The sequence below is a fragment of the Branchiostoma floridae genome, chromosome 2 (assembly GCF_000003815.2).
Source record: "Branchiostoma floridae strain S238N-H82 chromosome 2, Bfl_VNyyK, whole genome shotgun sequence".
In the NCBI taxonomy this organism is placed as follows: domain Eukaryota; kingdom Metazoa; phylum Chordata; class Leptocardii; order Amphioxiformes; family Branchiostomatidae; genus Branchiostoma; species Branchiostoma floridae.
The window spans coordinates 19,125,743-19,137,076 of NC_049980.1; the positions used below are offsets into that span (position 1 = coordinate 19,125,743).

The 11,334-nt window shown below is 39.4% G+C and overlaps 1 protein-coding gene across 1 annotated transcript in view; it reads right to left on the minus strand.

Moving 5' to 3' along the window:
• LOC118408886 (mitochondrial import inner membrane translocase subunit TIM44-like) overlaps positions 1-11,334 on the minus strand; it is a 24,356-nt gene that overhangs the window by 8,962 nt on the left and 4,060 nt on the right. Inside the window, exons 2-5 of the mRNA XM_035809749.1 lie at positions 2,089-2,104; positions 807-920; positions 592-675; positions 410-487 (exon numbers count right to left, since the gene is read on the minus strand). Of these exons, the coding sequence (XP_035665642.1) occupies positions 410-487; positions 592-675; positions 807-920; positions 2,089-2,104 (292 nt within the window). The remainder of the gene's footprint in view (positions 1-409; positions 488-591; positions 676-806; positions 921-2,088; positions 2,105-11,334) is intronic.

Consider the following 11,334-nt stretch of genomic DNA (forward strand, 5'->3'; position numbering starts at 1 on the left):
CTCTCTCGATTTTTTATGATAACTAGCACGATTTTGTGCCGAAATCGGCAAGTTTGCATCGGATTTTGGGGTTAAATTTACAGTTTACAGTGTGCGTGTTGTATTTGACATTAAACACAACGGAAACCATTTATACTTTGCATCGGGCATGTTTTGAGTCGATACTCTTCTCAGCGACCACCTGTCCAAATCGACCGATTTTTTGCGGTCCCCCGGATGGTCGTCTTGGGCAGGTTTGACTGTATATAAGTGCATAACACGAGACGTAATTGAAACACAGAAATATAATACTATTGCTAGTTTCAACTATGTGACTCTGCCTTGGTGAAGCAGTCAAAAGGTTCTTGTCTTTACTACTGCCATCTGTTTGTAGTGAATTTACACATAGAGACAGTAGTGTTCAACTTACATATTTTCTTCTGGCCTCTTTAAGTGCATCAGACTGCTCCAGTTTCTGTGCTTCTTCTCTAAATTTCTTTAAATTTTCCTAAAAGGGAGAAAAAACATTCATACATATTTGTTAAGTTCATTTGCCATTGAGACATGAAAATGATGACTGGCTTTTTTCTTACAAATATACCCGAGACTTACCTTCATTTCTTTGTTCTTGGTCATTTCCTGCCTAAGGTTGTCAATGAACTGCCCCAAGAATGTTTTTCTTTGGTTGTGTCTTGCCTGAAAAATGAAAGAGCATTTGGTAAAAAAGGAAGACTTCTTTCCACACAGCAATGACACCATGTAAAACTTCTCTATATACAGAACAGTATAATTATAAACAAGAGCCATAATTATTTTTTTCCACTGACCTGACAAAGATGGAAGTCTCTTTGTACAGCGGCTGCAGCTAAGACTGCTCCATTGTTGTGTGACAGGGGAACACCCCTCCCCAACAGCACTGCTCTGCTGATAGGCCTCAGCATCTGCACAAGCAAGTACAAATAAGGTTAAAGGGAAATACTCAAATAGGTCAAGACTTTCCTTCCAAATGACATTTACGTCCAAATTTGTATAAAGCCACAGTAGAATGCTCTACATAAAAATGTGTGAACATTGGATAAATTTCCTCTGGTTTGACAGAACTACAGTGGAGTTTGCTGCTCTGCACCTGATGAGAAAAAATACTACAATGAGAGAATTAAAATTTTCATCATTTATCTAATACTAGTATGAATGATGATGCACTGTGGCATTCTCCTGTATACTGTATGCAGATTCAAACCTTGCAGATTTCTAGGATACGGCTACTTGGGAGAATGCATTGTGGGTCCATACAATGGTAGTCTAAAACTATAACTCTTTGTAACTAAATCCATTCAAGTTGCAGGTTTGAGCTAAGCTGGTGTCCTTCCTATTCGAGCTTTGATTTGCTCCTCTGATAGCTTTGCTGCCGGGTAGTTTTGGGCAAATTGGCACCTACCCCCAATAAAACGTTTGGCGCTCACGACATTAATCATTTGTAGGAAATTATCTATGAGGACTGTGGCACCCAGAGTCAATCAGAACGTAAAGTTTATTGGAATATCAAAACGCCTTTCCCCCATAAATTATCTATCTACAATATCAGGTGCCAGTGGACTGGATTCAGTGGAATCAGATGGGTACCAGCTTAGGTTTGTGGCACAGTAAGGCATCTTTAATGAATGAGTCACAGTTTTACATCATCAGACTCTGATGTAAATTACATTATGATTCGAATTCGAAATGTGCGGTACCTTTGTACTACGTGTTTTATCAATACAAAACATGTACTAGTACCCAATGGTATGACGTTGTCATCTGCATGATCAGCAAAGAGTGCAAAATCTCCGATGACTAGACAAGAACAACAGCGTAAAATGCGTGATGAATATTATCGATCAATTCATTCTCATTAGGAGTTGCAAATTAACCAGTTACCAAATCAGAGCCCCCCCTCCCATCACTCGAACACACGTTATCAAATCGATTGTTGTGCATTTTTCGCATGGATCAAGCATTCAGAACGTAATGTATATAATGTAACATCTATTAAGACTATCGCCGAATAAAAACACACTTAATCCTGCCAAAGTACTGATGCAAAAGGCACAAAAAACGCAGAAATCTGACCTCGGGACATTTACACATGGAGTGTCTCACAGGGGAGAGAATGCACCCAGCAGGGGGGACGGCACGCAGTCCTCGGTGCGCGAGCATAATCCACTGTATAGGTCGATTTACTGTCACGATTGCCCAAATCAGACCAGTTAATGTGTGTTTGTAGCCAAGAGATCCTCGTGAGGCTCGTCTGAATAAATATCAGGCTTAATAATGAGGATGTTTAAAGTATTAAACTGTGTCTCCGTATTTTTGGCGTGGTTTGGGGCGGTATGGGGGTTTCACGAGGGTAGGATTACAGCACGAGGATTATCTACTTCCGGGTCAACGTGGCTTGGCAGTGAAGTAGTGATCACACTAATTTGAATTTCGGTACACATTCATATAAGAATTTATACTTTACATCTACGCTTAGAAATCAGAGTTGTGCTTATCATTTTTGGGTGAGGACTTTATTGATCACTCCTCGTAGACAAGATTATGAAAAAAAGACGTGGTATCCACGCCGACTTCGAGCTCAATTGAAAATGCGCTCTCAGAACTTGTAACGTTATTACCGGGAAGCCGGTAAAAATCACTCAAGCTACGCTGCGCAAAGCAAACAATTTCCATAAGAAGCGCCAAAACAAGAAAATCTGGTTTACCGAGAACTGCGCCACAAACAATTTTTGTAAACTTCTCTCGAAAAAACTGAACAATCTACCACAATACAGATAGCAGGGTACTTTGACTTTTTAGTTTTTAGCAGGGTAGTAGTTGACAATAGTAACATGGGACATCTCAACTACATGTAGTAATTGTTTATCATCTTTACCCAGGGTTGTCCAACTCAGTGCTATTGCACTGTTTTGCAGTGGAACCCTGCATTACATAACTTGAAATGAAACATATACATGAATGAACAATAATGGTATGAAACTAATGGAAACAATAATAATGATAACGAAATACATGCTATCATAGTCGTCAGTTTCATATCGTCATTGAGTGGTCAGAGGTCAGAGCCGTTTTGCATGTGGTTTTAAAAGCAAATTTGGACGTGCATATCTTTAAAGATTGTGGCAGACTGTTCCATGCGACAATACCTCTATGTGAAAACTTACGCTTCCCACATTCCAAACGAACAAGTGGTAGTTTCAAGGATAGATTCTGACTGTGTCGGGTGGGATAGTTGTGAGTCAGAAGTCCTTCGATAACTATTGATGTATTTAGGAAGTTCATTGTTGACAGCGGCCTTGTACATTGATTGTAGCAGGTGCAAGTTTCTCCTTGATGTTAAGGTTTTCCAGCCCAAGGTAGTTCATCAATTGCAAAGCCCCAAATCACATCGCAATAGTCCATTTTAGGTAAAACCATGCAGTTGAACAACATAACAAGAGTGCGTTGTGGTGGAGAAGGAATAAGGCGTCGTAATTAATTGGATTAACTTTTAGCTTAACTGTTTTTGGGCTACAAAAACAGCCTGGGTACCATCCTATTTCTACCTGGGCTCCTTACACTCGCTTACCTGAAAAAAAATTAGGGAAGCGAGTGCAAGGAGCCCAGGTAGAAATAGGATGGTACCAAGGCTAACAAAATACAGGATCGAGCTATTTTTATAACGATTTGTTTTGGTACGAGGAATATCAAGTTGATTTGCTCCCTTCCAGCAAGGAGGTTAAAAAATCACTTTTTTTTAACCTCCTTGCTTCCAGCATCTTGTATGAATCTGAGAACGGGTAGGAGGCAACCAATGCCGGAAAGTTGGGGAGTTGAGTAGCGCTAAGAGTTTCTCTTCTTTTCTCAGGGGACGGTAAACCTAACTGGACAAGGGCGCTGTTGTAGCATTCATGCTGCAGGCCGAGAATTATTCGAAGTGTTCGCTTCTGTATGCGTTCAATCTTCATCACCTGTTGCGGTGTAATATTTGAGTTCCAAACTTGAGCTGCATATTCAAGGGTCGGGCGAATATAACCTAGGTAAAAACCAAAGAGGTCTTGAGCGGGGAGTCCGGAGCTTTTGGGTTTCTTCAACCAGAAGAGTCTTGAGCAGGCGCCTTTTAGGCCTTCGCCAAGAAGGTTATATTTTGGTTAGAAAATTTTCGGGTGTCCCAATATGTAGTGGATGGAATGTCACGATATTTTGTATTTGTGTTGTGTTTGCGTTTACCAAAGTTTTGTACGAAAATTGCACTTTCTGTCGTGAGTGCAGCGGGGTGAGTGTGTGTGTATTTGCGTACAAGATAACTTTTGACGCTGTGGATCGTTTTGCATTATATTTAGTAATTATTTAGGGGTTTGGAAAACGATGGTCAAGTTCGATTATGGGCGTCCTGGCAACAAGTTGCGGTACTGCAGCGGAGCGTCGAAGTTGGCGTTAAAGTTATCCTGAAGTGGCAGGTTGAGGATTTTTGGCTAGTGGATACGTCTTTGGGTAGGGAGTAAGTCGTGTAAGTTTTGTCCCCCTGGTGGCTTGTTTTGAACTGCAGTGGGCGATTTTGTTGTCGACATCTTTGGAAGAGAGTAAATCAAGCAGGGCTTGGTGGATTTGCATTATTTTTGGTATGTACGTACCTTAGGTAAAGATAAAAATCCTGAAATGTATTGTACGCAAATCGGGGCTTAATTTACATAATAATTAGAAGAATGTGTAAATCCTTCAATCGACCTCTTTTCTGGACAGTCAGTGCTCAGTGTCTACTTAACTACATCTGTGCTCCAGACTTGTGTAGTTCATGACATATTTGTGTCAGCAAAACATAGATGTTATTGTTGCTAACACATTGTTTATTAGTTCTCACTTGGTGGTTTGTGGCCTTTTCATTACCTTTGCCAAGAAGATTAAACTTTTGGTTAAGGCTTAAGTCATAGTGTTAGGTGAGTGTTTATGTAGATCAACAGTACAACTGGAGAACTGATTGATGGATCTTCATGATACACATGTACTTGGTATTGAGTAGCGGTCGCAGAAACAAAGGTTGAGTTTGAAAATGGTTCGCCCGGTATCTTCCGTCGGTACTGCAGCGGGCTCAGTGTGTGAGTGCGGAGAACATAACTTGAGAAGCTATAAAACCTTTAACTTAGTTTAAGTCATTGATAAAGGCTTAACAACCCTTGATTGGCGAAGGTATGTGTTTCGTGGAACTCTAGTTCGTTATAACATTTACATGTTTGTCCCATCTTAAATTACTAGATAACCAAAGGCCTAGAATATATTAGTTTTCGTATACTCAGGGGCTTTTCATTAAGTGAAATATTAGTGGGTGGGAGCATGTACATTGGTTTTTTAATCATCCCCATCTATCTCAATGAAAGATTAGATATAGATTAACATACAAACCTCAGCAGAACTGGCCAATGACTCTTGTCGAACTTTTACTTTTGATCAAAACGCCAAAGTAGTTGTGCATAGACAAATTGAAAAGTATGAACGTCTAAAGGTAGAGGTAAACTTAAAGCCGCTATGGTGCTCTATGTCTTCCTCTGCTTCCAAAAAAGAACTCAAACTCAACCTATTTAGATATAGTCCACACTAGCATTCGAGTAGTCTTTTTGTATAACGATATCTATCACAGTTCATTGTTACATGCATATCCCCTATCTTGTTTCAATTGCATCCAATTGAACAACAGACGTAGAAATGTATAGAAAAGTGAAATATAACTACAAGGTGCATAAATGTGAAAATTATGTGAATTTTCGGCGAAATTCCGTGAAAATGTGATATAATGTGATATAATGTGAAACATTTTGAGGTTCAACAGTATCACATTTTATCACATAAGTTGACATATAATCACATAAAATAACATTCACGTCACATTTCTGAAGGGTGGCACAGAAATTGAGCTTTATGTGAAAAAAATGTTATTAGCTTACATCACATTTTTTCACATTTCCCCAAATCGGTCTTGAAGAATCACATTTTGAAATGTGAAAATATGTTACCTAATGTGACATTGGTTGTGCAGCCATTATGTGAAATTATGTGACTGTCCATACATGCTTCTACCGGCTATACTTATGTGATTTTTATGTGAAAAGGGCCCTTGTTGAAAATGTGAAATAATGTTAAATTGAATCACATTCTATGAAATGTGACTTCATGTTAAACTCATGTGAAATGTGGCCGGCTACGAAATGTGAAAAAAATGTAAAGACAACTGGTGGGCTGAGAAATGTGAATTTTATGTGATGTTCACAAACTTGCAAGATGTGAAAAAATGTGATAGCAAATCACATTTTTTATATGTGAAACTAATGTGATTTCTACTTTCATAAGACATGAAGTAATGTGATTTGCCATACTGTGTAAAAGGTAAGTGTGCTAACTAACGTTTATGTATGAAGATTTTGCCTAGAGGCAACAAGACGACCCACAGATACACATGCACAACGTTAAAGGTGCATTCCACTCCAGAAGCGCTATTTGCTGACTTCGTACACATTCAAGACAAAATGCCTTTTTAGTCCACACCACTCTTCTCAGTTTTATGGGCTAAATATTCGTGGAATATTCTCACAAAACATGCGTTGTAAGCGATACAAAGCCTTTGGCAAAGTCATTATCTATCGTTCAGTCAGAACAAAAGGTGTGAAAAACTCCCCACTCTCCCTCGCGTGCCACTGCTATGTTTCCGATTAACCAATTTACAAGTGAAAGCACCGAATATTTTACGTGGAACTGAAAGTATTTAATTGTTGTCCCTTTCTACAGGCACACATAGTACTATGACCAAGGAGGTTAAAAAAGCAATTTCTTTAACCTCCTTGCTATAACATAGCGAATCGCAATACATCCCACCAAACGCGGGTCCAACACCACCCTATAGTAGTCGGGATTTTTACCGGCTCGCTTGAGGGGCGAGCCGGTAAAGAATCGACTACTACTACATCTCCGCCCGTCAACCTCGATTTACTGGACATGTTGCCAAGGGCTTGAGAAAAAATCGTAGCCGCTGAGCGCTGTTCTCTGGCAGCCAGGGTACTTGGTATCCACCCGTATTATTTATAGTTCCCGAGTCTCTTTTGTCCTCTGCGCAAATGCGCCATATTTCTCACAAACGTCTCCAACTCAGTTTAAATCAATTTACCATCATTAATGTTATACCCAACAAAATAGGCAGTATGACACGTTTTGAAGAGAATAATCACCTAAATATTTTATTCAAATGTGTTAATTACGATCTGAATGTTGCCAGTGCATCATGCTAGTGCCATCACATTGGTTACTAAGACTATTGGAGCCTGCTTTTCAAGTCCTGTCATCAAGATTTAAATAAACGATTGTTACTGTTTTTGTCAGGTTGATAAGACTGGTACTAGTATGTAAATCCCTGCTTCCTAGCTGTTTTCCCTGCATAGAAGAGCTCCATTGTAACGGACTGATACAAGCACCGCTTTGTGAAAGACCGGCTTTGACATACAAATAAGGTGCTACTTTCTTTGCGAGGGTGTTAATGTTGTAATTTTACATATTCTTTTTACTAATTCTAAACAGGATTGTGTAAGCTTTGTACATTTTGTACTCAATGCCATTGTAGATAAAACTAAGTTGAAACTTCTCCCAAAGTGGGGATAAAGTGCGACTGTCTAAAGAGAAACTGGTACGATCGTACAGCATAATACTATTTACCTTGCTGTCTGTACAAGTAGTGGAATCTAGCTATCAACTAAATATCCCCATATCCCCATCCCCATGTTGCACCGGTCAAACCACTTCCAATTTCCACTGAAAAAGATTGCATAATACTTAGTGCTACTGAAACCTTGGCCAAAAGCTAAATTTGTGAAGAAGAAGAACTTTAAACCATAAAAGTTTAACAAAACAAATTATTGGGCAACCAATTCTCATATCCAAAGAAATGGGGGAACATCCACACTGTAAACTCTAGCAGTTAAAATTACGAAAAACTCTTCCTTGACGTACTGACTCTCACATCGTTTTTTTTTAACAGGAACATAATTATGCTACTGCCTACTGTTTTCAAGCAAAGGGAACAAAAAATTCGTTGCACACTTCTCTGCTGTATCTCCTCACAGCAGCAACTCTGTACACATAACGCAGTGGTTGTAGTGCTGGAGTGTCATGTCCTTTTCGCTTCCGATGCTTCTGAATAGCTGAAACCGTCTTCGTTACATGCCCACAGGTTTCACAGTAGTTTGGCCCGCCGTGTATTTTCCTGATGTGGTCTGCAACCTGATGCTTTGCCCTTCTTCCAAACCGACAGGAAGGCCATGGGCAAATATAGTGCCCGTGACCGTCATTCTTTCTCAGCTCCACTTGGATGAGGCATTTTGTCTGCTTTTTGTCCATCCAAAACTCAACAGCAGTACAGACGGCACCATTGTGCTCCTCTTCTTGGCGGAAAACCCTCTCGAGTTTTTCGTACGGTTTGTCGCTATCACGGAGTCTTGGTACGGCCGCTCTCATAATCAGTGGGTTGTCAGCATGTCTCGGCTCCGATTCGGAAGACACGTCATTCGCAGATTCCTGACTGCTTTGCTTCGAAAGTGCTTCAGAATCCATGTCCAATCCATCCATAGTGCTTCAAGGTGAAAACTCCGCTATAACGTACCTTGTTCTGTCGTTACCGCAATCTAAGCAAGCTAATGGGTAGTATATGGAAAGGCGTCAAGTTATATGGTAATTGGGTTCAAACTGGTTGCTTGATGCGTCATAAAGACAATAGGAAAAATAAACACACGAAAATGTATGCAACGGCTGGTGCTGGAACAAACAATGGTGGTTATTTGTCTAAACAAATCGTAATCCAGAACCGGTAAGAATTCCATGTAGGAAACACAGGGAATTCCGTGATTCCGATGTTAATTACATGTAGTTAAATGCACGTGCACAAACACGAGCTTCTAAATAACTCTAAATCAATATGACGGCAACATGTAGAAAAAAACATAGTATCTTAAATCAAGGACGTTATGTAAAATATGAGCGAGTGAGGTTGCCATAGAAACGAGTTAGGCACAAGTTAAGCACTAAGTTTTGAATTTCACTAAGTTTGATATTTGTACAAGTAAAACTAAAAGTACAAGTAAAATGGATGTTCAACGCACATTTCGAAGTGTTTGTATGCAGGTCCGGAAGACTTTAGCTTAAACGGCCGCACAGAGAATGGATTCGTGTTGTTTTCTGAACTAAGTAACGCTGTAGAAAATTGACAGGTCTTGTTTTCAGATTATAAGTTATATAGGATTCTTGTGTAGCATTATTACCGGTTATAGCGGTTTGAACAACTTTTAAAAAGGACATCCGAACAGGGATGCTGACCGCGCATTTTAAAGTGTTTGTATGCAGGTCCAATAAAACTTTATATTAGCCGAAACGGTGACCGTACGGAGAATGGATTCGTGTTGTTTTCTGAACTAAGTAACGCTGTAGAAAATTGACAGGTCTTGTTTTCAGATTATGAGATATATAGGATTCTTGTGTAGCATTATTACCGGTTATAGCGGTTTGAACAACTTTTAAAAAGGACATCCGAACAGGGATGCTGACCGCGTATTTTAAAGTGTTTGTATGCAGGTCCAATAAAACTTTATATTAGCCGAAACGGTGACCATACGGAGAATGGATTCGTGTTGTTTTCTGAACTAAATAACGCTGTAGAAAATTGACAGGTCTTGTTTTCAGATTATAAGATATGTAGGATTCTTGTGTAGCATTATTACCTACGGTCGTCTTGTACAACTTTTAAAAAAGGACATCCAAACAGGGATGTTGACCGCGCATTTTGAAGTGTTTGTATGCAGGCCTGGTAGACTTTAGCGTACACGGTGGAGCACGGAGAATGGATTCGTGTTGTTATCTGAACTAAATAACCCTGTAGAAAATTGACAGGTCTTGTTTTTATATTATAAGATATATAGGATTCTTATGTAGCGTTGTCACCCACGGGCGGTTTGAAAAACGTTTAAAAAGGACATCCGAACAGGGATGTTGACCGCGCATTTTAAAGTGTTTGTATGCAGGCCTGGTAGACTTTAGCGTACACGGTGGAGCACGGAGAATGGATTCGTGTTGTTATCTGAACTAAATAACGCTACATGTAGAAAATTGATAGGTCTTGTTTTCAGATTATAAGATATATAGGATTCTTGTGTAGCATTATTACCGGTTATAGCGGTTTGAACAACTTTTAAAAAGGACATCCGAACAGGGATGTTGACCGCGCATTTTAGAGTGTTTGTATGCAGGTCCAATAAAACTTTATATTAGCCGAAACGGTGACCGTACGGAGAATGGATTCGTGTTGTTTTCTGAACTAAATAACGCTGTAGAAAATTGACAGGTCTTGTTTTCAGATTATAAGATATGTAGGATTCTTGTGTAGCATTATTACCTACGGGCGTCTTGTACAACTTTTAAAAAAGGATATCCAGACAGGGATATTGACCGCGCATTTTGAAGTGGTTTATGCAGGCCTAGTAGACTTTATAATAGCCGAAACGGTGGCTCACGTAAAATGGATTCGTGTTGTTTTCTAGACTAAATAATGCTGTAGAGAATTGACAGGTCTTGTTTTCAGATTATAAGATATGTAGGATTCTTGTGTAGCATTATTACCTACGGTCGTCTTGTACAACTTTTAAAAAAGGACATCCAAACAGGGATGTTGACCGCGCATTTTAAAGTGTTTGTATGCAGGTCCAATAAAACTTTATATTAGCCGAAACGGTGACCGTACGGAGAATGGATTCGTGTTGTTTTCTGAACTAAGTAACGCTGTAGAAAATTGACAGGTCTTGTTTTCAGATTATGAGATATATAGGATTCTTGTGTAGCATTATTACCGGTTATAGCGGTTTGAACAACTTTTAAAAAGGACATCCGAACAGGGATGCTGACCGCGTATTTTAAAGTGTTTGTATGCAGGTCCAATAAAACTTTATATTAGCCGAAACGGTGACCATACGGAGAATTGATTCGTGTTGTTTTCTGAACTAAATAACGCTGTAGAAAATTGACAGGTCTTGTTTTCAGATTATAAGATATGTAGGATTCTTGTGTAGCATTATTACCTACGGTCGTCTTGTACAACTTTTAAAAAAGGACATCCAAACAGGGATGTTGACCGCGCATTTTGAAGTGTTTGTATGCAGGCCTGGTAGACTTTAGCGTACACGGTGGAGCACGGAGAATGGATTCGTGTTGTTATCTGAACTAAATAACCTGTAGAAAATTGACAGGTCTTGTTTTTATATTATAAGATATATAGGATTCTTATGTAGCATTATTACCTACGGTCGTCTTGTACAACTT